This window comes from Trichosurus vulpecula, chromosome 3 (genome assembly GCF_011100635.1).
Source record: "Trichosurus vulpecula isolate mTriVul1 chromosome 3, mTriVul1.pri, whole genome shotgun sequence".
NCBI classification, from domain to species: Eukaryota; Metazoa; Chordata; class Mammalia; order Diprotodontia; family Phalangeridae; genus Trichosurus; species Trichosurus vulpecula.
The window spans coordinates 304,294,660-304,320,015 of record NC_050575.1 but is presented as its reverse complement, the minus strand read 5'-3'; the positions used below and the strand labels follow the sequence as shown (position 1 = coordinate 304,320,015).

At 38.3% G+C, this 25,356-nt stretch overlaps 1 protein-coding gene across 1 annotated transcript; it reads left to right on the top strand.

Moving 5' to 3' along the window:
- Window positions 1–9,509: 9,509 nt before the first annotated feature.
- IDO1 (indoleamine 2,3-dioxygenase 1) lies at window positions 9,510–23,641 on the top strand. The gene is made up of 10 exons (XM_036748227.1): window positions 9,510–9,664; window positions 12,890–12,985; window positions 13,085–13,198; window positions 15,063–15,181; window positions 16,321–16,335; window positions 16,962–17,061; window positions 19,340–19,457; window positions 20,956–21,007; window positions 21,738–21,886; window positions 22,811–23,641. Exons 1-10 carry the CDS (start codon window positions 9,581–9,583, stop codon window positions 23,155–23,157), a joined length of 1,194 nt encoding a protein of 397 aa, XP_036604122.1. The 5' UTR covers window positions 9,510–9,580; the 3' UTR covers window positions 23,158–23,641.
- The last annotated feature ends 1,715 nt before the right edge of the window (window positions 23,642–25,356 follow it).

Below are 25,356 nucleotides of genomic sequence, written 5' to 3'. Positions count from 1 at the left end.
TGGGGGCGGGGATTTTCCTGCTTGCCTTCCGTTCTCCCTGGTACAATAAACAATGATAGCTGTTTTCATTGATGATCTCTTTCTCTTTCATTTTCTCTAATTTACTTTATGTTTTTCTTTCTTGTGCAAGGTTTTTTTTTTTTTTTGTATATTGAACAAGTTCCTCCAATAATTTAGAGGCACTTCCAGGCCAGGGGTAGGGAGCCTGCTCCTTGAGGCCACATGTGGCCTGGAGATATTGTAATCTCAGTCCATCCAGCAAATACCTACATCTGATGAAATCACAGATCTTTTTGAAGAATTATACTATACACAGTAGTATAGAAGTGCCTCTAAATTATTGGAGATACTTGTTCAATATACAAAAAACCTTGCACAAGAAAAAAAAATGTAAAGTAAATTAGAGAAAATGAAAGAGAAAGAAACAAAATAATATCTGAATCACATACTATTTGAGAAAGGTGTGGTTTCTTGGAAGCTCTATGGATTCTTACTAATCAGTAGAAGACTTGGTTTCTAATCCAAGCACAGCCTTTGTGATCTTTGTGATCTTTGCTTTGTGATCTTGGGCAATGTCTTTCCCATTTAACCAAAACTGAGACAGATCATCTCTAACATATAATCTTCCAATATCAGAAGTGACATTCTAGGGTTCAAGATTAAAAAACGAATTATGAATTTAAAGAAATCTCATGATCATGTGCATGAGAAGAATAAGTGGAGTGGATGTCAAAAGCAAAAAGCAACAGATCATCTATTAAAACAGCTATCACTTAGTTTGGTAGGACTAGTTATCTATCTGTTTATTTGTTTATTTATTTATATTTAATGTTTTTGTTTTCAGTTTTCAATATTCACTTCCATAAGTTTTAAATTTTCTTTCCCTTCCTCCCCCACCTCTCCCCAAGACAGCATGGAATCCAATATGGGCTCTACACATACATTCCAACAGAGCACATTTTCACATTAGTCATGTTGCATAGAAGAATTATAATGAATGGGAGAAACCATGAGAAAGAAAACAAAACAAAAGAGAAAAGAGTCTTCTTCACTCTGCATTCTGACTCCATAGTTCTTTCTCTAGATGTGGATGGCATTTTCCATCATGAGTTCTTTGGAAAAGTTTTGGGTCTTTGCATTGCTGAGAAGGGCTAAGTATGAAAATCAGTCCTCACAAACTATGGCTGTTACTGTGTACAATGTTCTCCTGGTTCTGCTTACTTCACTCAGCATCAGTTCATATAAGTCTTTCCAGGTTTTCCCCAAGTCTGCCTGCTCATCATTTCTTATAGCACAATAATATTCCGTTATATTCATATACCACAACTTGTTCAGCCATTCCCCAATTGTTGGGCATCCCCTCGATTTTCAGTTCTTGGCCACCACAAAAAGAGCTGCTATAATATTGTACATGTGAGTCCTTTTCCCATTTTTATGATCTCTTTGGGATATAGCCCTAGAAGTAGTGTTGCTGGGTCAAAGGGTATGCACATTTTTATGCTCTTTGGGCATAGTTCCAAATTGCTCTTCAGAATGGTTGGATCAGCTCACAGTTCCACCAACAATGCATTAGTGTTCCAACTTTCCCACATCTTCAACATTTATCATTTTCCTGTTTTGTCATGTTAGCCAATCTGATAGGTGTTGAGTTAGAATTGTTTTAATTTGCATCTCTCTAATCAATAGTGATTTAGGGCATTTTTTCATATGACTATAGATATCTTTAATTTTTTGGTAGGACTGTTTAGAGGTTCTCCACTTTAAGAATGTATGATAATATCACTTCTAGTTCATATCCTCATCACCTCTTGTATAGATTACTGTTTCTTCATCTTTGCATTTGTTCTTTCTATACATACATACATACATACATACATACATTTATCTATCTATCTATCTACTTGTTGTCTTAGAGGCAGCAAGGTGGCATGTAGTGGATAGAATGCTGGATATGGAGTCATGGAGATTTGCATTCACATCTTCCCGCAGATACTTACTGTACAAATATGTACTTGGGGGCAAGCCACTCAACCTCAGTTTCTTCAACTATAAAATGGGGATGATAGTAGCACTACCACCCAGGCTGGTTGTGAAAATCAAATGAAGTAATATTTGTGGAATGTTTAACACAGTGTCTTGTACATAGAAAGCACTTAAGTCCTTCCTTTCTCCCTCTCTCCTTCCTTTCTTCCTTCCTTCCTTTTCCCCTTCGTCCCTCCCTCCCTCATTTCCTTTTTCTTTCCTTCCTTCCCTCCCTCCTTTCCTTTATTCCTTCCTTCTTCCCTCCCTTCCTTCCCCCTCTCCTTTTCTTCATTCCTTTCTCTCTTCCTCCTTTCCTCCCTCCCTCTCTTACTTTCTTCTTCCTTCTTCCTTCTTTCTTTCCTCCCTCTCTTTTTTCTTTTTTTTATATTTTATTTATTTAATATAGTTTTCAGCATTGATTTTCACAAGAGTTTGAATTATGAATTTTCTCCCCATTTCTACCCTCCCCCCACTCCAAAATGGCATATATTCTGGTTGCCCTGCTCCCTAGTCAGCCCTCCCTTCTGTCACTCCACTCCCCTCCCATCCCCTTCTGCCTTCCTTTCAAGATAAATTTCTACTCCCCACTGCCTATGTATTTTATTTCCCATTTGCATGCCAAAAACGTTTTTTTTTGTTTTTAAACATCTATTTTTAAAAACTTTGAGTTCCAGATTTTCTCCCCTCTTCCCTTCCCATCCACCCTCCCTAAGAAGTCAAGCAATTCAACATAGGCCACATGCGTATCATTATGTAAAACCCTTCCACAATACTCATGTTGTGAAAGACTAACTATATTTTGCTCCTTCCTAACCTATCCCCCTTTATTGAATTCTCTCCCTTGACCCTGTCCCTTTTCAAAAGTGTTTGTTTTTGATTACCTCCTCCCCCATCTGCACTCCCTTCTATCATCCCCTCTTTTTTTTCTTCTTCCTCCTTCTTTCCTATGGGGTAAGATACCCCATTGAGTGTGTATGGTATTCCCTCCTCAGGTCAAATCTGATGAGAGCAAGATTCACTCATTCCCCCTCACCTGCCTCCTCTTCCCTTCCTACAGAACTGGTTTTTCTTGCCACTTTTATGGGAGCTAATTTACCCTATTCTATCTCTCCCTTTCTCTCTCTCTCAATATATTCCTCTCTCATCCCTTACTTTGATTTTTTTAGATATAATCCCTTCATATTCAACTCTCCCTGTGGCCTCTGTCTATATATATATATATATATATATATATATATATATATATATACACATACACATACACACACACACACACACACACACACACACACACACACACACACAGATATGCATACTTCCTTCAGCTACCCTAATACTGAGGTCTCACGAATCATACAAATCATCTTTCCATGTAGGAATGTAAACAAAAGAGTTCAACTTTGGCAAGTCCCTTGCGATTTCTTTTTCTTGTTCTTTTTCTTGATTACCTTTTCACGCTTCTCTTGATTCTTGTGTTTGAAAGTCAGATTTTCTATTCAGTTCTGGTCTTTTCACTGAGAAAGCTTGAAAGTCCTCTATTTTATTTAAAATCCATATTTTGCCTTGGAGCATGATACTCAGTTTTGCTGGGTAGGTGATTCTCGGTTTTAATCCTAGCTCCACTGACCTCTGGAATATCGTATTCCAAGCCCTTTGATCTCTTAATGTAGAAGCTACTGGATCTTTGGTTATTCTGATTATGTTTCCACAGTACTCAAATTGTTTCTTTCTGACTGCTTGCAGTATTTTCTCCTTGATCTGGGAGATCTGAAATTTGGCAACAATATTCCTAGGAGTTTTCTTTTTGGGATCTATTTGAGGAGGCGATCGGTGGATTCTTTCAATTTCTATTTTACCCTCTGCTTCTATAATATCAGGGCAGTTCTCCTTGATAATTTCTTGAAAGATGATATCTAGGCTCTTTTTTTGATCATGGCTTTCAGGTAGTCCAATAATTTTTAAATTATCTCTCCTGGATCTATTTTCCAGGTCAGTGGTTTTTCCAATGAGATATTTCACATTGTCTTCCACTTTTTCATTCCTTTGGTTCTGTTTTATAATATCTTGATTTCTCATCAAGTCACTAGCTTCCACTTGCTCCAATCTAATTTTTAAGGTAGTATTTTCTTCAGTGGTCTTTTGGACCTCCTTTTCCATTTGGCTAATTCTGCCTTTCAAGGCATTCTTCTCCTCATTAGCTTTTTTGGAGCTCTTTTGCCATTTGAGTTAGTCTATTTTAAGGTGTTGTTTTCTTCAGTATTTTTTGGGTCTCCTTTAGCAAGTCATTGACTTGTTTTTCATGGTTTTCTCGCATCCTTCTCATTTCTCTTCCCAATTTTTCCTCTACTTCTCTAACTTGCTTTTCCAAACCCTTTTTGAGCTCTTCCATGGCCTGGGACCAGTTCATGTTTTTCTTGGAGGTTTCTGTTGTAGGCTCTTTGAATTTGTTAACTTCTTCTGTCTGTATGTTTTGGTGTTCTTTGTCACCAAAGAAAGAATCCAAAGTCTGAGACTGAATCTGGGTGCGTTTTCGCTGCCTGGCCATGTTCCCAGGCAACTTACTTGACCCTTGAGTTTTTCAGCAGGGTATGACTGCTTGTAGAGTAAAGGGTACTTTGTTCCAAGCTTGAGGCAATGCGCTATTGTTTTCAGAGCTATTACAGCCAGCTCTGCCACACCAGTTCTCCTCCTTCCCCAAGAACCCCCAACCAGAACTAGGCTCAGATCTTATGCAGGCTCTGACTCCTGCTCTGATCTGCCACTTAATTCCTTCCACCAGGTGGGCCTGGGGCCAGAAGCAACTGCAGCTGTAGTTCCTTTAGCTGCCCCACCTCTGCTGCCCCCAGGGCGGTGGCCAAACCACAAACTCTTTCCCCTCTCTCCCCCGTAGCTTTTCCCACTAACCTTCTCTGTTGTCTTTGGTGTTTGTGGGCTGAGAAGTCTGGTAACTGCCACAGCTCACTGATTCAGGGCGCTAAGGCTCACTCCGCCCGGCAGGCCATGCTGGGCTCAGCTCCCCTCCTGCTCCCAGTTCCATGCACGATAGACCTCACCCAGAGACCATCCAGGCTGTCCTGGGCCGGATCCCTGCTTCCCTCTGCTATTTTGTGGGTTCTGCAGTTCTAGAATTTGTTCAGAGCCATTTTTTATAGGTTTCTTTGGAGGGACTTGGTGGGGAGCTCACGCAAGTCCCTGCTTTCCAGCTGCCATCTTGGCTCTGCCCCCCCGCCTCTCTCTCTTTTTCCTCCCTCTGTCCCTGCTTTTTTCTTTCCCTCCCTCTCTTCCTTTCTTCTTCCTTCCTTCCTTCTTTCCTCCCTCTCTTTCTCTTTTTTCCTCCCTCCCTCCCTGCTTTCCTCCCTTCCTTCCTCTCTTATGCCCTCTCTTCCTTCCTTTGCCATTTTATCCCTCCTTGAGAGTTGGGATTGTTCTATTCTTTGCATTTGTATCCCCAGGGCCTTGATTAGTTCTTCTCCTTTCTTCCTATCCATTCTTTTCAAGACCATTCTCTCTATTGTATCAATTCCCTTCTGTCATATTTTTATGTATCAGACTTTCTTTTTAAAAAGCTTAATTTTCATAACCAAATGCACTATTTTCTTGCAGTTCATCATTGAACTTTAATTCTATATGCTTTTGACCATTTCCCATGTATTCAATTTCCCAACATCTCTTCGGTTTCCAGCACTGTATTTCTAAGATATTTGTACTACTTTTTATCCATACTCTTCATGATCATTCTGTCTGTCCAGAGATGGCAGGGACTTTAGAGATCATCTAGAAGAAACTGAGGACCAGAGAGAGGACACAAATCACCCAAGTAACTGACAACAGGTCTCCTTAGTATCTTCCATTTTCCTTTTTGTCCTTTTTCTCCTCTCCCACCCTCCTCATCTGCTCAGGTTATCTTGGAGGCCAGGAGCTTTTTCCTATCTGATTTTCATAAATGATCTTGAGAAGGCTGAGACACATTGTCATTTAAATAAAAAAAAAGCACTGACTTTTCTTTTCTTGTAAATCATTAGCTTATTAACAATGTTGTGTGATATACTGCCCCAATGTGGTCATTGTTGTTTTCAGTTAAAATACTGGTTACCTAATAGAACATGAGTTGGTTGAATTGTATTTGAGGAACACTAGTTTTAAATGGTGTTTCAGTGGATAAAATGCTGGCCTTGAGTCAGGAAGACTTGAATTCAAATCTGGCCTCAAACACTCAGTAGCTGTGTGACCCTGGGTGAGTCACTTAACCTCTGTTTACCTTAATCCTCTGGAGAAGGAAATGGCATACCACCCTAGTACCCTTGGCAAGAAAACTCCTTATGAGGTCACAAAGAGTTGGCAGCTCCTGAACAACACGTTTTAAATGGATTTTGCCCCATCCTTTTCATATTTCAAACACGTATTTCGTATTCATATTTCAAAATCTCTGAGAATATAAAAGTGGAATTAGTAGTAGAATGAATGTGGGATTGTAAGAAAGGTTTTCCAAAGGTATCATATTGGGGTAGAAATTTTCATAGACTCATAGGGTTTACAACTAGAAGGGGCCCTAGAGACTTTTGTAATGGCAACCACACCGACACACCCAGGATGGCTGCTAGCACAGGTTATTAGATCTGCTTTACTAGGAAAGATAGCTGTTTCAAGGGTCAACAATCTTCTTTAATTACATAAAATATGAACAGAGAAAATACAGAGAAGAATAAGGATCAACAGACAGGGCTCTACTGCCTGAATCAAAACAATACTGCTATATATACTTTACATTCACCCCTGGATCAAGAGAACCTTTACCTCTGAGCAGTTGGGGGTCTGAACATATGGCCACTCAGGATCTCGACCAGAGAATTACAAGATCCTTCTTGTAAGCAAGTCCCCAAAGCAATAGCTCACCTCTCAATATCTATCTTTCTTTGCCTCCTTCAGGAACAACCACTTCCACAAGTAGTAATATAACAAAAGGGTGCAGCCTATTTGAAATTGTTTAGCTGATACCTACCAAAGACCTTTGAGCAGGAGAAGGCTATTGGCACCATTTGCTACCTTCCAGCTCCAAGAGATCAGCCATCCTGCTTCTCTGTGATAACCCTTGGGTTAGGAAAAGAAGACAGTCATCCACAAAGAATAAGAATCACCAGCATTATAAAGTTTTATGCTTTAAGTTTTGTAAAATGCTTTCCATATATTACTGTCTTAGATCCTTATGACAAATATATGATAGGCATTGTTATTATCTCTATTTTACAAACAAGGAAACTAAGATGAAGAGTTTAAACTCATTGTCCAGTAATGCATAGCTGGCTAGTAAGTATCTGAGGCAGGATTCAAACTTGGATCTTTCTGATTCTAAATCCAATCCACTTACCACCTAACTGCCTGGAAAAACACAATAATGAGGGATGCTTTACAACATAACTTTTTTTTATAATTGTACTTTTTCTGTTGTTTTGTTTTTTGTGAGGTGATCAGGATTAATTAAGTAGCTTGCCTGGGGTCACACAGCTAGTAAGTGGTTGTTCCTGAAGGTGGCAAAGAAAGATAGATATTTAGAGCATTGACGGCATATTCACTACGTGCCAGGTACCATGCCAAGCATAGAAGAAGCAAAAGCAAGCGAGCCAGTCCCATTTCTTATGAATCTGATAAAGGAAGGCAATAAATAAAGGATGGGTAAGCACAAGAAACCATGGCATAAAGATAGCTGGCAAATGATATGGAAGCTTGGCTCTGGGTAAGATAAGGCAGGGGAATCAAGGATTGAAATCCCAAGTTGTGTTGCTTCTGGTGTGAGAGAATGAGCAAGATGGCAGGGAAGGAATTCTTGTTAAGGTTAGTTTTCTTTTTTCCCTCCCACTGGAACAGTATGGCTTCAGGCTTTGGGTGTCTATGGTGACTTTTGCTGTGTAATTGTGTTTGGATTGCCTTGGGGTACATAGAACACTAGAGGATTTTGTAGTGATAAATCTGTCATGGAATGAGCAATATTCTTATCAATGTCTTTGGCTATACTTTCTGAACTGTCTTCTCTTGGGTGTAACTGTGTCAGAAGTGGTAGGACCCTAACAGGATAGTACCAGGTCTGATGAGTCAATAGTTAGGGAAATGTCACTACAGACAAGGCAGTGTCTCTCTGTAGAATCTGGAGAGAATGCTTGAAAAATGGAGCCAATGGCAATGAATGACAATCAACAAAATAGATAATAGTAGCTATCCATACAGCTAATATACTGTAAGTCCCCCTACTAGCCTGCAAACTCTTTGAGGGGAGGTGTCTTGTCTTATCTAAACTTTGCTATTTCCTCCCTAGTGCTCTGACAATTAGGCATTTCATCAATGATATTTTTATTTTTTAATATACTCTAAAACAATGTTTCCCAATCCATACTACACTGTGGACTAGCAAAATATGTAAATTCTCTACTGTAGATCATTTTACCTTCCATTGCTTTTGGAGCATGGCTCTCACTAACTCAAGGGTAGAGATCAGTTGCTGAGTAGAAGGAGATAACAAAAATGGGCAGGAGAATGTTGTATGGAGTAAGAGGGGTCCCTTTTGTTACTTTTTTGGGTATAGGAGTGAGGGGCTTTGGTAGTAACAATTTTTGTAGGGCAGGAGCAATTTGTCATTTGCAGTTGTAGTTGGGAAGAAACCACAACAAATAGTTTTTGGATGGGTATCAAGTCAAATCCAACATGTAAGATAGATAGTGATCTTATTTTTAGTAAAACCATTGAGGAATAGTGATATGACTTAGTGGATAAAGGGCCAGTATTAGAGTCAGGAGGGCCTGAGTTCAAATCCTACCTCTGGTACAGACTGGCTTTGTGACCATTGGCAGGTCACTTATTGTCTCAGTTCCCTTGTCCCAGTGGAAAGAGCTGTGGATTTAGAGTCAGAGGACCTGGATTCAAATAGCATCTCTTCCACCTGTCATCTATTTGACCTTGGGCCAGTTCCTTTTTGCCTCAGTTTACTCATCTATAAATGAGGAGGTTGAAGTAGCTGATGTTTAAGGTGATTTCCAGTTCTAAGTTTATGATCCTATGACAAGTTATAGGACCACTTCACTTGCCCCCAATATCTATTATGAGCTCAGATTGTCACTAACGTATGGTAGAAGTATACATCAAGTCTAAAGATGCAACAGATCAATATCTCCCTAGCATCATTTAGTGGAAAGGGTGTCTTGACCAACCCAGGTGAATATTCCTATCTGTTTGACTGAATGCATTCTATAATGGAGATGAATAGTAGGATTACTGGAATCAGAAATTCCATCTTTTGGAGTAATAACTTTCTCTTTCTAAATAGAGGTAGGAAGGGCTAAGGTGTTTTTGCTTTGATTACTCTTCCAGTTAGAAATGAAGAAGTACAGAAACTGAAACTCTTTTGGTCCATGTCATAACTATTTCTGCCATAAATGGGGTGACAACAATTTCCTATTGTACATGTTCTTTGAGAGGGTGTGTGGAGTCATGGCTTTCCATAAATAGGTCCTCTGTTTCTACCCAGCAGTAGATCACTGCAGGCAAGAGTAGAGGCATAGCTCAAGAAGAGATGGCTCTCCTGGAGAACCCATGGGACTACTCAGAGAAATTTCACATTTCAAAAGATTTGGGCTTTATTCTGGAAGACCCATTGGTAAGACTATGGCACTAAAACATGTGGCAAAATGCTCTTGTTTATTGTGTTCTATTTGGTTTAATTCTGTTGATAAGGAATGCCAACTATAGAGAATGTCTTTTCGATGCTGCTCTTCTAAATTTTTCCTAACATGTTACAAGAACAGAAATATTACTTTGAGAAAATCAACAGTGTATAGGAGTCAGAGTTAGAAGGAATAGTAGAGATTACTTGTTCTACCCATTTGAATTTGCGGGATACAAAACTGATGATTAGAAAGATACAATGATTTGCCTGATGTGACTCCATCTCCTGCTTTGGGATCCAGGGGTATAACATGCTGTCTAGTTGATAAAGTAACCACATGTAAAGCAAAGTATCTGTTATGTTGGGTTTGGACCTAAGCAAGCAAATCATTTAACTTACCTGTTCTTGGATTGGGAAGTTACTTCAAAAGCCAGCCTTGAGTTGCAGTGGACAAAGGTCTGGATTTGAAATTATAGTAATTTAAAGTTGAGCCAAACCAAATTATATTTGGAAAAATGACCTGTAAATCAAAAGAGGTAAATTCAGTTCCAGTAAATAAGGGTACATATACTACATATTTAAATAGATGCAATTTGCATTTTTGAGAGTACAAATCAGGCAGGTCGTGGGTTGGGTTAATATCACTATGTATTTGCTAAGCCCCAGAATGAAGTAAAAAATGTGAGACATAGAGTTGGAATGGTCAGACTTAGCTACTAGGAGTTTACAAATGAATGGCTATTGAGTGAATACCCTTCTTTTCATAGCTAGATTGACAAGCCAAATCTAGAAGATTTCTAGCAGAATCCTATTGAAAGAAGCCTAGTGCTCATCAGGTTGAGATCTTAAAGCAGGATGAGGCATTTTGGACACTTGAGGCACTAAGGAAGGTTCCCCAGCAATATTACACAGCCATAGGACTGCTTTTTGGAAAATGTCTTTGTAACCATAAAACCCTACAGAAATGTGAATAATCATGATTGTTCACACCAGAGTATTATTTTGTCATTTCATATAGGGGAGGTAAGCTGTAACTTATTTAGTGTTGTATTATGGTTAAGATTTCTTAAAGACATCATCTTAGGTCAGTCTCCTGATATTGCATTTGGACAGTTAAAATTGAATGTTTATGTCACATGACACTTTACATTAGGCACTAAATCACAGCTTGCCAGCTCCCTTGTTTTGGGGAAAATGTGCTTAAAGGGCTAATGTTAGAAATCATATTAATTTAGGTTTATTTCCAGTTTCTTTTCTTTACTTCTTCTTATAGTATGATCTCCACCCCTTTAAATGCCTAGTGCCCCTCCTTTTCTTCTTCTCCCTGGTTTCGCAATAAGGAGAGAGAATATGTTATTTAGAAAGGATAGAATAAGAGTCCCCTATGTCTTAGGGTGAGTAGATGGATTTTGTCATAGTAATATTTGTATATAGCTTTAGAGTTGAAAGACACCTTAGATACCATCTAATCCAATCTCCTCATTTTACAAATAAGGAAACTCAGGCTCAGAAGATTAAATAACTTGCCCAAGTTATATAGGTTATATGTGATGGAGGTAGGATGGAACTATAAGTACTTACTTCATATACAGTACTCTATCCCCTATAGCAGGTCCTTTTGTCACCTCTTTTGGAGGTCCTGTAACATTAGGAGTTTAAACTTTATACCCAATCCTGTGTCCTTTCTGAGCCTCAGTTTCCTTGCTTGTAAACAAGGAGTTTTTATTTTCTCTTAAAATAATTTAAGCCAGCAGAGAACAAGGTAGGGAGGATTGGGAGGATGGATAGGATAAGGACTCCCCTCAACCCCGCCCTCCACATTCTCCTAAAATCACATCATTTTGGTCATCATCATTTAGACCTATTCTGCATACCCACGCTGTCATTCTGATTTTGACAATGCAAGTGTTATAAGTAGAGATGGAAATTCCCTACCCATGTAAGTATGGAAATTACCTACCAGATGGTGACACAGATTAACTGAAAAGAATCTCAGAATCATCTACTGTTAAACAAAGGAGAGTAAAATTCTCTTAAAAAATCCTTTTTGTATCATATTTTGAGGGAACCCTGTGGTATTTCCAAAGAAGACCTCAGTAACCAAAACAAAGCAGCCCAAATTATCACCTAAACTCAGACTCTACTCTGTAGTAGCAGTTTAGACAGATGCAAAAAGAAGGAAAAGTTTTGAGTCTGTAGTAGTAGAGTCATCCATAGTGAAGGTAAGGGTCTAGTGGGGTTAAAGTAGGTGGGTGGAGTGGGAAGAGCCATACTGACTGAACATACAAAATGGAGAGCTCTGGTCTTGGAGGCAGAAGATCTGACATGTAACTTCTCTGAACTTCGATCTTGTCATTTGATCAATGGATATAAAGATACTTATCTATCTGCTGCCCATTGATTGTTGTATAGAAAACCCATTATAAGCCTCAAAGTACTTCCAGTAATGTGAGTTATCATTATGGGTCTGTAGGATGTCCGAACAAGACAAGGTTATGGAAGACTTTTTTAAGAAAGTCATTATCTACCCCAAGCTTGTTTCACCCTCCTAACTTCCCTATTTCTTGTGGCTGTCATAGACAGGAATCATTTCAGTCTTCCAGGCTCCATGCCTCTGAAGGATATGACATGAATTCCATAGAAATCCAAAAGGTCATACTGCCCACTTCCTGAAGGAGGGATCCTGGACTCAGAGTGATGGCTAAGACATTTTTTTGAGCACAACCAATGCGAGAATTCGTTTTGCTTCACTTTGCATATTTGCTCTTTTTCAATGGTGGGGGCAAGGAGGGAAGGAAAATAGATTCTTATTAATTGAAAAAATTAGAAATATTAATTCAAAGGTCAATAGTCAATAGTAATTCAAACAATTGGAGTTGCATTGAGGAATTTGCAACTGAGATGAAGGACGGATCAGATCTGGATAAGCAGAAGTGGTGAGAGAGGGTAGAATGTTTTAAGTGAATGGAAGAGTAAGAACAAAAGTAAAGAGATGAGAGTGAGTAGGGTATATGCTGAAGATAGTAAAGGGATGGACCTGTCTAGAGTGGAGAGGGTGTGTTGGGAATGAAGAAGAATCTGGTGGTAGTAGATGGGATAGGTTTGAAAAGGGCAGGACACTCAGATGAAGACAACTTGACTGGAAGGCTATTAAGGGGATGGAATCCTATTGCTAAAGAAACAAGATGAGTAAATTGAATTTTTCTTTCTATCAAGGAGGAACTGCCTGATCTCTATCAGGTCTGGGTGAGGCTTGCAAAAAATCTGCCCTTTCTGATTCAGAGCGGCCAGTTTCGGGAAGAAGTTGAACAGGTTTGAAGTTTATATTACACTCATCTTCATGTTTTGTTGTTTGCAATCTCAGAAAAGCCACCTTTGACCATATGCCTTAATTTCTTCTTTTTCTGGAAGCTGCCAGAACTTGATATTGGTCAACTTGAAGGACACAAGGAACAGCGCCTTGCACATCTGGCACTGGCAGTTATCACCATGGGCTATGTATGGCAGGACAGAAATGTCATGCAGGTTTGGAGATCTTGTTTCTTTTCTGTTGGAGTCTTTAATTTCAGATTTTAAATAGCACATCTTTGTCCATGTTAAAATCCTCCGTGTTTCAGAATTAGTCACAACTTCATTTTTACTGGGATGGTGGAAATTATGAGGATTATCCCACCATGCTTAAGTTTAGAGCAGCCATAGCACAGTGGAAAGAGTGATGGATCTGGAATCAGAAGATTTGACTTCAAGTTCTAACTACCATTTACTAGCTGTATGACCTGGGGCAAATCCCTTCACCTCTGGATCTCATTTTCTTTATCTGTAAAATGAAGGGGACTAGACTTTTTCTATACCTACTTCACAAAGTTGCTCTGAGGATGAGGTGAGATAACGAACTAAACTGCTTATAAATGTGAACTATTAATTATTTTTCACAGCTTATCTTGGTTTATGATCTTTTGAAAGTTTTTCTTTTCTTTTCTTGGGGTTGAGGTACATTGGTCAAATGAGTCAGGGAAGACTTGTATAACCAAAGGATCATAGATTGAAGAAGAAAGACCTTAAATTTAGTACAATTCTTTAATTTTACAGATAAGGAAACTTAGGCCCAGAGAAATCAAGTGACTTGTCCAAGTTCACATAGTTAATGGGTGGAGTTGAGGATGCAAACCCATATCCCGAACTTCAAATTCGGATCTTCTTTTCCCTGTAGTACATTGCCTCTAAATATCTTTATGTCAATGGAAAGAAATGTTAAAACACACACACACACACACACACACACACACACACACCAACAAAAACCCCTTTCACAGCAAAAATTTGTTTTAATTGAGCAATTGTAATTATTTTTTGGAGTATTCCTATAATTTTAACTTTCAAAGAGACAACAGTAGCATCATCTCTACAATGATCTAGATATAGCAGTTGTAATCATAATGATGAGGATGATAGACATTTATGAAGCTTTTTGAGATTTGAGAAGCTCTTTATATACATTATCTCATTTGATACTCACACTGACCCTGGGGACTACATACTGTAGGCATGATCACATTTTATAGATGAACACATTAAGGTTGTTCAACATTCAGAGATGTTGAAACGTGCCTATGATCATAAGTGGAAGAGTGAGGGCTTGAACCCAGGCCTTCTGGTTCCAAGTCCATTGTTCTTACATTACAGCCATTATTATTGTCTTTGTGTTTATCCTTCTTTCTCAAAGAGGACTATGACATCAGGGAAATGATGACATGACTTGCAGTTGACTTTAATTTGAGTGAGGGAGGGCTGTGCAAGGTCACTACCCTCACTTTCTCCTCCACAGCCATCTGGGCCCAGTGGCCTGATATTCATCTGGATGACTGGAGATGGCCCAGGATGCATTGGGAGACCCTGGCCCTTTTAGGCTAAGGTCTTTAGCAAGCACGCTGACAGATAGAATGTTATTCTAGTTGTTGAGTATTTCAAACAACTATTTTGTGTACTAGGGAGAGCATCAAAATTGGAATTAGAAGATAGATTCATGTCTTAAATTTACCAATTACTGGACATGTGATCTTAGCAAAGTAAGTCATTTCACCTGACTTACAGCTCCCTTCTCTGCAAAATTGGGTGTGATAATATTTATATTACCTGACAACCTAACTCTCTAGGTCTGCTGCAGTAATCAAATGATGTAATACACATGTACACACATGTGTGTGATCATATGTTTATATGTATATATACATACATACATATATAGTGTTTTTTATAATAATGAAGTGCTAAGTAACACAAACTGGTGCTTTTATTTTTGTATGCTAGAAACAACCTAATTTTGGTTACTGTGAAGCTTAAGTAGATGCTGTTGTTTTAAATGTTTACAAAGGAATCATATTTTAACTAGGTGCTGCCCAGGAAAATTGCTGTCCCTTTCTGTGAAATCTCGAGGCAACTTGGCTTGCCTCCAATAATGGTGTATGCAGACTGTGTCTTGGCAAACTGGAAGAAAAAGGATCCCTTAGGGTATGTAGCAGCTGCCTTAGCTGGGCCAAAGAACTCAGTAAAGCTGGGCAGTCCTTGGAATCGACATTCTCAGTCTTCTCCCAATGAAACTGATATGAAAGTTTAACAGACATGATCACTGACAGACAGACTCATGGATTAATAGAACTTGGAAGTACCTTACAGATATGGCATAAAGCCTTCATTTTATAGATATGGAACCTGAGGCTCTAATAAGTGACTGAACCAGGAACATTGGCACAGAAGTTCAGACTTGGAAGGAACCTCTGAGATGATCTAGTCCAGGGGTTGGTAACCTGAAGCCTCAAGGCCCCATGTGGCTCTCTAGGTCATTAAATGAGGCCCTATGACTGAATCCAAACTTCAGAGAAGAAATCCCTTTAACAAAAGAATTTGTTCTGTAAAACTTGAACTCAGTCAAAAGGCTGCACCCAAGAACCTAGAGGGCTACATGTGGCCTCAAGGCTCCTCAAGGGGGGGAAATTTCCTCCTGTATATCGCTAAGTCCAGTGTGTTATACATCCCAGGAACTAAATAAGTGCTGAATTGAAGTAAATTGAATTTGAGGAGAGGTGTATTCCTTATAGTTATGGGGATCAAGGAAGGCTTCATGAGGGAGGTGGTATCTAACATGCGACTTTTTTGTGAGCAGAAAACTAAAAAGAAAAAGGAGAAAGAAGTATAGCTTAATTTCACATAGACAGTAGTATGTATGGGTTAGGAGTGGAGGGTAAATGTAGAAATTTAGCAGGCTTCTGGTATGTTGGGGTCGGGGAATCCATTCCAGGTAGTGGGAATGGTATGTGCCCTCCAATTTTAATCTTCAAAACGTATGATATGAGCAACAGTGATCAATGGAAATCCAAAGTGGGAGGATTAGCCCTCCTCTTTTTTTGTCTAAGAATATTCCTGACTAGGAAAGGGTGCCAAGATGGAACCATCAGCAGAAAATTAAACAAAGAGAACAAGAAGAAAGTGGGATTGCCTTGACCTTGGCACAGGCATGAGTACAGAACATAAAAGGGCCAAAGTACACTGAGGAAATAGTAATAACATTATTTGAAACTCTAAAGCATTTGGATGTAACAATTTTTTTTCTCTCTTTTTGTTATCTTTTATCTCTTGGATGCTTCCATAAGGCCCATGACTTATGAGTGAGTATTATATTTTTTTTCAAGGAATTATTTTGATCAGGTGTAGACTTAGGGTGGAACCACATATATGCACAATACACATACACAGTAACTTTTTAAAATGACTAGGCATGGCAAGAACAAGTCAACTCCCATGACTTATTTAGACTGAGCATATAGTAGGACAGTAAATAGATCTTTTTTGACTACATGAGCCAAGATATATTTTTTTGTGTGTAGTTAAGTCTCTATAAAGAATAATGTTTACATAATGTTTAATAATGTTTACATCTCTAGATAGATGTTATTACAATTATATATGTATATATATATATATATATATATTTAGTTATAGAATTGGTCTGTAAATGTTCACTTCTAGATATAGATAATATCACCTGCTTAAGGCAACCATAGTAGATAGAGTGGTGGGCTTGGATACATAAAAACGTAGGTTCAGATCTTGCCTTTAACACTTTACCAACTTTGAGACCATAGACAAGTACTTAACCTTTCTGAAGGAAAACTAGTTTTATTATCTATAAAGTGATGGGGTTGAAACAGATGACCTCTAATGTCCTTTCTAGTCCTTATACTATGATACTATACATTATTATATTAACTTTGGGATTTCATCTTGTTCTTAGCAACATGGATACTCTATTTGCATTTCCCGGTGGAGATTGCAGCAAAGGATTCTTCCTAGTTTCTTTGCTGGTTGAAAAAGCAGCTGCTTCTGCAATCAGGGTAAGTTTGTCTACATGAGAAGATCTGTGTCTTATATCACATAGATAATAGAGTCATGTGACAAATTGAATACCTGTAGCCACATTCCATCAATCTACTCCAATGTCACATTATGGTGTGGAGAACTTGGATTGTCAAAGGTTACTTATGCCAATGGAGGGCAAACATTGGCAGGTCATGCTAAGCTAGAGAGGTTTCAAGTAAAGGCTCACTAATGTGTTCTAACCTGTCATTGTGATCTGTTACTTGGGACCCAACTCAAGTAAGGACAAGGTGGCTAATCACCAGATGGTTGTTTGACCAGGTAGATTTTTCAGCTATTGCTACTCATGAAGGCTGGAGAGGCTGAGATCTGTATCAGCATGGGGAGGATTCACGTTGGTGAAATCACATTCTTTTCTAAACATCAAATATCTTTAAACACTGCCTTGAATTTGCTGATTCCAGGGATGGTGGTCTCATTAATGTGGATGTTCCATTTGTGAGTGGGTGTTGCCTCTTAATATGTGTTATATCCTTCAGATACCTTCTCCTTCTTTGTGACTGGTACTCCTATCCTCCTAGAAACTTTCCATAGAGGGTCTCCCCGATGTGTGGGAGACCTTCCTCTTTGTGTTTTAATATATTGAGGATACCAGTGCAATGTTTAACTTGATCATTCATCATTCTCACTAAATTTGGAATTTATTGGTGTAGTTCCTTTTGTCTTTTTAACTCAGGACAGCCCAAGTTTATTGGATCCTTGAATGACCCAAAAATTGGGGAGTCTGTATTTTTTAACAGTATTTGAGGAATGTTATTGATGTGTTTTGGTGAGTAAGATATAACACAGATGACCAGTGTACCATGATATGACAAGCCTATGTATTATTTTTTAAAAATCTCAAATTATTTGTCTATTGTATTTCTGCAAAGTGTTTTGTAACTGTATTTATACTATTTCTGTGTGTATTATTGTAACTAGATTTCCAGATATTTCATACATTCCGTGTAAAATATGGGATTTTAATCCCTCTCTTCCTTTTAAGAGTCTTATTTATTTTTAACATTAATTTTTAAAAATTTTGAGTTCAAAATTTTCTCCCTCCCTCTTGCCCCTCCCTCTCCACAAGAAGGCAAGAAATATGATATCAATTATACATGTAAAGTCTCTCAAAAGATATTTCCATATTAGCAATATCGCAAAAAAGCAAGAAAGATAAAGTGAAAAAATATGCTTCAATCTGCACTAGAATTCATTACTTATCTCTTTAGATGTTGATAAAATTTTTCATCATGGGTCCTTTGGAATTGTCTTGGATCATTGTCTTGATCAGAGCAGCTACGTCTTTCATAGCTAATCATCTTCACAATATTGTTGTTAATGTGTGCAACATCCTGGTTCTGCTCACTTCACTTTGCATCAGTTCATATAAGTATTCCCAGGTTTTTTCTGAAACCATTCTGCTCATCATTTTTTATAGCACAACAATATTTCATCACAATCATATACCGCAACCTGTTCAGCCATTCCCCAGTTGATGGGCATCCCCTTGATTTCCAATTCTTTGCCAACACAGAAAGCGCTGTTAGAAGTATTTTGGTACATATAGATTTTCCCCCTTTTCTTTGATCCCTTTGAGATACAAACCCTGTAGAAGCATTGCTGGATCAAAGGGTATGCACAGTTTTATAGACCCTTGGACGTAGTTCCAAATTGTTCTCCAAAATGGTTATATTAGGTCACAACTCCACCGACAGTGAATTAGTGTCCTTATTTTCCTACATCTCCTTCAATATTTATCATTTTCTTTTCCTGTCATGTTAGCCAATCTGATAGATTTGAGGTAGTAGCTCAGAGTTGTTTTAATTTAAATTTCTCTAATCAGTAGTGATTTACAGCATGTTTTTCCACCCATGTATTCTTAAATTGCTACTTGACAGTTTCACTGTGCTCATAGTCCACTCTCCAAGTGTTCTCTTTCCATTAGGCAGATTGGCGTCTGAAGTCCTGAGCATTAATGAAGGCAGCTGGGGGACAAGAAAATAAAAAGAAAATCAAAAGGCCATTTCTGAACAATAAAATTATCCAGATTACAAATGCCTAAAAATACAGACTAATAACAGATGAATTTACAAGTAGAAGGATTGCATGAACACAATAGAAAGTGGTCAGATTACTTTCCCATTTTGTATTTTTCTCAGGGAGAAAAATTAGAATATAACATACTTTCAGAATTGAGGACCATGAATTTTTGCAGTTTTATAAGACTCTGTATTTGCTTTGTTTTTCTTTAAGGTAATTCCAGATATATTTGAAGCAATCAAAAGCAAGAACGTGGAATCCCTGAAAGAAAGTCTCTGTACTGTGGCCTCTTCTGTTTATGAGGCAACTGAAGTGTTTGAACTTGTTCATGGTATGTAATGTATTCAGTGCATTAGTATAGATTGTAAGTTTAAACTTTAATGACAGGAATTATCAATAGATGGTTGAAGATTTTCTTAGCTGAGTTAGACTAAGATGTGGGAAACTTAAATTTTAGGAACTGCTCTAGCATCAACTCACCAGATGATCTTGAGCAATTTGGTTTCTTCATCTGCCAAAGGGGACAGTCATCCAAGATTATGTCCAAAGGCTCTTGGACATCTCGTGGTCATTGGTTTCAAAAAGCAATAAGTGTAATTGCTAACCCCAGGTAAAAGTATGTATCAAAAAATAACTAATTCCTATGCAGAAATTACAGATAAGTTCAATGCTATTTTCAAAAAAGTGATAAACATCCATTGTGTTCAAGGCCATATGCCGAGTTCCTGGGATAGATATACTGATAGATTAGAACACTTAAAGTAAGTGAACAGAAGACATACAAGAGCCTGTTCAGGATATATAGTTTGGGAACAGACTGGGGAGCTCCTTTCTATAGCATTATTTTGTCTGGTAGACAACGAAAGGTCATGAGTGGTTCTGCATAGAAAAATAGCACAATGAAAAGACTGCTTGGGCAGTGGTGAAAAGGATGACTAGGAAAAGAGAGAGACTAGAGGCAGGAAGACTGATTATAAGACTATTCCAACTAGTCTAGGGAAGAGATAATAAAGGGCTGAATTTGAATTGTGGAAATGGAAAAAGAAATATGTGTTTGTGTGCAAGTGTGTGTGTGTGTGTGTGTGTGTGTGTGTGTGTGTGTGTAGGGGGTTAGAGAGAGATTTCAGAAATATAATTGATTAAACATGGCACCAGTTTGGATTCCAGGTCTGAGGGAGAGAAGAGTAAAAGAGGACTGGGATTGAAGCCTGAGTGATTGGTGATGCTTTCAATAGAGTATAGAGAAGTTAGGAAAGGGATGTAGAATTTCTTTTTTCCCTTTCTTTTCTTCCTCCCTCTCTCTCTTCTTCCTCTTCCTCTTCCTCTTTCTCTTCCTCCTCCTCCTCCTCCTCTTCTTCTTCTTCTTCTTCTACCAGTAAGCCAAATGTGGTGATGCAATGGGATTTCTGCTTCTCTCTTCTACTTTGACCACAGGGGACTTCAGTTGGGAATCCATAAGTCTTTCTTTTTTGTTTGTCGTGGGTAAGAACAGAGGGTTGAGAGAAACAGAAGACCATATGATCCCTGATGTTACTAGTTTTAAAAATGGAAATTTGAGGCAAACTCTTCTAAGGGTGTAAGGCTATTGCTGAGGGGGGAAAGAAGAGCCTGGAGGATGGCACAAGGATCAGAGCCTGATGGGTAGAAGATTTCCTGTATGAAGTTAGACTAGGAGTTCTTTAGCCAGGGACCTTGCTGTCATAGCCAGTGGAGAATTCCTTCTGAAGATCTCACAAAGTACAGTGATGACAGGACATGAACTGCTCTTTTTTTTTAACAAGACAATAAGATAGTTCATCACCTTTCCTTCTGGCTCAATCTTTCAACAGACCACGTGAATCCTGATGATTTTTTTGGTACTCTTCGTATCTACTTGTCTGGGTATGTGATCCCCTACTTTCGCTGTTTCCTCTGAGCAAAGGCACTGTTATCTACAGAAAGCCAAGAATATAGTTCCAATAGCCCATTGATAACTCACTCCCACGAGCTCCCAACAACCTCACATTGTTGCTTAGTATGTCAGAGGTAACATGGAGCTATTTGCAAGTTATTGGTCTAGATTCTGCTTCTTGGCTGGGTCTGGGAGCTTTCATTTAAAAGTGACAAAATGATTGATTCTGGTTTAGAAGACACAGATCCATTTCTATAAAGAAAATAATATGGTGTGGTGGAAAGAGCACTGAGTGTGAGTTTTGGCTCTCACACTCATTGGTTGATGTGACATTGGACAAATTACTTCTCCTCTTAGCTTTAGTTTCCTCATAAGTAAAATGTATATAATGATGATTATATTGCCAATCTCACAGTATGGTGGTAAGAATAAAGTTAAATAATGTTATGTAAACACTTAAGATGCTAGTGTATGATTTCTCTTATAGTACCTACCAAATTTGCTTAGGTCTGTGATACCAAAACCACTCTGCCTAAGGGATTGATTTGGTTGGGGGTAGGGAGGGTTCATGATCAAAAATCAAACAAAAAGCTAATAGAATTATTTATTCTCCTATCCTTTAGATCTGTACTTATAAAAAATATGAATTTGGAAAATTAGTGGAGGCAAAAGCCTTTCTCTGACAAATATAAATATGTCTTTTCCTCTCTTTTGGTTTAGCTGGAAGAACAATCCACTGTTGCCAAATGGTCTGGTGTATGAAGGAGTTTGGGACACACCCAAGATGTTCTCTGGGGGAAGTGCTGCCCAAAGCAGCATCATGCAGTGTTTTGATGCCCTGCTGGGGATTGAACACAGCACTGCAGAGGGTATGTTGGGATTCTGGCTGGGATTTGAGATTCAAATGATCCTGGCAGTATGGTGTAGTAGAAACAGACAAGGATATTTAAGTATTGCCTATTTTCCTGCGCTTTTAAGGAAAGTGCTTCATAGAAAAGGTACTTATGTTGACTTGTAAATCAGCTTCATTAAAAAATTCTATTATATATGGTCAGAAAGCAGGAGTATGGGTGAGAGGTTGAGGGAAACCAAGATCCAGAGATCCATGTGGAAGGTGTTTGGTTACAGTGGCCTATGGAGAAGACCCATCCCCAGAGTAGGATGGGAGACTCTCATTGGTCCTCATCAGCATCTGTTTTTCCAGGGCTTAACATACATGGAACTTTCCACTATAGTAGTTGTACTAATATCTCTCATTAATAATAATAATAATAATAATATATTAATAAATCCAATTCCAATTATGCTTTAAAGTTTATAAGGAATATTTTTATGAAAATACCATGAGGTAGGCAGTGTGAGAAGTATGCTCATTTTATAGATGAGGCAAATGAGGCTTAAAGAGGTGAATAGATATGCTTAAGGTATTATAGTTGTCAGGAGATGTCAAAGACAGGGCTTCTGACTCTACGTCTAATGCTTCATTTCTCTGAGCATCAGTTTCCCCACCTACAAAGTGGGATAGTAATCATTGCCCTATCTAATGTACAGCTTTGTTATGAAGAAAATATTTTGTAAACTTTTAAGTGTAGATTAACATCAAGCTTATTGTAATTACGTATAATTATAACATATAATCTGGCACCCAGCTGTCTCACTATCATTGACATGGACATATCCCTTAACCTACTGATAAATATCAGTGATCTCTCTTTCATTCCCCAACCCCCATCCTCTTCCCCATCCTTCTCTTCATTGTCTCCTTAATGCCCTGCTTTTTCCTCTTCTTTCAGAGAAAACCAGTGCTAAATTCCTCGAGGAAATGAGAAACTACATGCCACCATCTCACAAAGACTTTCTTGAGGCAGTTACCTCTAGCCCATCTGTTAGAGATTTCGTCATCTCCTGTGGTGATACTAAGCTGAAGAAGGACTATAATGAATGTATAAATGCTCTAGTTAAACTCAGGAGCTATCACATACAAGTGGTGACCAAGTATATCCTAAATCCATCGAATAAACAGAACAATGAAAAAGGGAAGAAATCATCAGAGAATGAAGAGAAAGGGACAGGTGGCACAAACTTAATGACTTTCCTTAAGACTGTAAGGGACACAACCAAGAAAGCTCTATTGGAATAGAGCTGATGGAATACAACATTATTATTACTAAATTATCATGCAGTTATTAAGCTCGTTTATGTGTCAGACACTAGGCTAAGCATACAGATACAAAAAATCAAAGTCTCCGCTTTCAATAATATTACATTCTACTTAAATATGCAGTTGATTATCTTCCATTAACCAATCTATTAGTGGACCAATGAATAAGCATTAACTAAGCACTTTACTATGTATGAGATGATAAGCTTGGGGTGTACAAAAAATTTTGAAAAAAAACTGTCTTTGACCTCAGAGAGCTCATATTACAGATAGAGGTTGCATGGAGAAGTCTTCCTCTGTAAGTTCCAAGGAATCTTTATAAGATGTCTTCCTTAAATGATGACAAGGATGTTGAACAAGAAAAAAATGCTTTGTTTTGAATGATACTAATGCTATGTTGCCAATGTGGCTGCATCATAATGTAATTAATTAAAATGAATAAATAAAAGCTATTTTAATAGTGGAATGAGTCCTTTGGGGTTCACTGTCTCAGTAAGGGCTGACTTTACCTTGCTTTCTTATGTAAGTAAATAGCTATACTTTCATATGTAAGTAATGTAGCCATAGGGAACTTCCTTCTCTACCTATCCCACCATGTGTACACATACTGCCTTAAATGCCTAAACTGCAGGAAATTCATGAGTTCATTTGATTTTGCTCTGGAGACTAGGTAGGTAAACTTCCTGGGATGGCTATAGTGACCAAGTCAGGTCTGTGCAAGCCCCATTTAAAGAAGCTGGAAAGACTATTCCTGTCTTCTGTCCCCTCCTCTCTTGTTTAATAGGAGTTATTATTACTTATTTGGGACTAATCTGGTTTGAAGGGGTGGGCAAAGGGGTAGGGTGATAGGTCTCTAGCGGTAGGGTTAAGAGATTCTTTCTAGCTGATGAAGGAAAAACAGATAGAATGATTAAATAGAGGGTGGTAGAGAAAAAATATAGGGGAAACTCTGTACAGGTTCTTATATAAATCAGTCAATGATTGATTTAATTCAATCAAATAATTGATTTAAATCAATCAGTAATTTACTATGTACTATGTGCAAGGCACTGTGCTAGAGCTACAGAGAAAACCCCACAAAACAGTCTTTGCTATCCAGAAACATATTCTAGTGGAGGAGATAACATATAAGATAAGGGAAGAGTAGATGGAAGGTAACCTTAGAAAAGATAGCACTAGCAGCTGAAAGTGATGGTGGAGAGACCAATAAAGGACTACTGGAAGAAGTGACACTTCAGCTGAGTCTCAAAGGAAGCCTAGGAGTCAGAGGTTAGAGATTTGGAGGGAGAGCATTCCAGGGATAAGGAAAAGTCAGTGTAAAGATACAAAGATGGGAGATTCAGGTTGTGAGTAAGGAATAGCAAGTAGATCAGGATGGTCATGTCATAGAGTACATGGAGGGGAATAGAATGTAAGAAGATTGGACAGATAGGAAGGAGCCAGGTTGTGAAGAGCTTTAAAAGAAAATTAAAGACTTTATATTATATCCTAGAAGTAATAGGTAGCCACTGCAATTTATTGAGTGGGCGGTGTGTGAAAAATTGGTATGGTCAGATCTGTGATTTAGGAAAAACATTTTGGCAGCTGAGTGGAAGATGGATTGGTGTGAGAAGACTTGAGGCAGGGAGACAATTTGGAAGGTTGTTGCAACTGTCTAGGCTAGAGGTGATGAGGTCCTATGAAAGGGTAGTGGTGGCTGTGTCATTTTAGAGAAGGGGATGTATACTAGAGATTTGAAGATAGAAATGACAAGACCTGGCAATGAATTGGATATATTATGAGTAAGAGTGAAGAGTTGAGGTTGAAAGTGAAATTTGGAGCCTAGAATTAAAAAAAAAACTATGGAGTAGAGGAGTGAGTCATGGGAATTGAACAGATTAAAGATTCTGGAAATTATAATATTTGAAGAAACACTAACATATGTTGAAGTCTGAGGTAGAGATGATATCTATAAGTCAGGTCCTGAACTCATTGAAAAAAAGATGTACAATGTCCAAGGCATCAGTAGATAATTGCTATCAGAATCTAGATAGGTGATAAATTTAGAGTAGAGGTTGTTGAGTTATGGGAGTAAAAAATGAGCCTGGAAGTGGTAATGGAGAACAAGGAGTATTTCGCCCAGCCACCAAAACCAAAGAGTAAATGAAAATGCAGCCAGGACTAGAAAGAGTGATAAGT

Excerpts from the sequence above, each read along its gene's own strand:
- IDO1 (XM_036748227.1), top strand. The coding sequence starts at position 9,581 with ATGGCTCTCCTGGAGAACCCATGGGACTACTCAGAGAAATTTCACATT. Across the intron at positions 13,199-15,062 it reads AGGACAGAAATGTCATGCAG|GTGCTGCCCAGGAAAATTGC; the intron begins GTTTGGAGATCT and ends TATTTTAACTAG. Across the intron at positions 17,062-19,339 it reads CAGCTGCTTCTGCAATCAGG|GTAATTCCAGATATATTTGA; the intron begins GTAAGTTTGTCT and ends TTTTTCTTTAAG.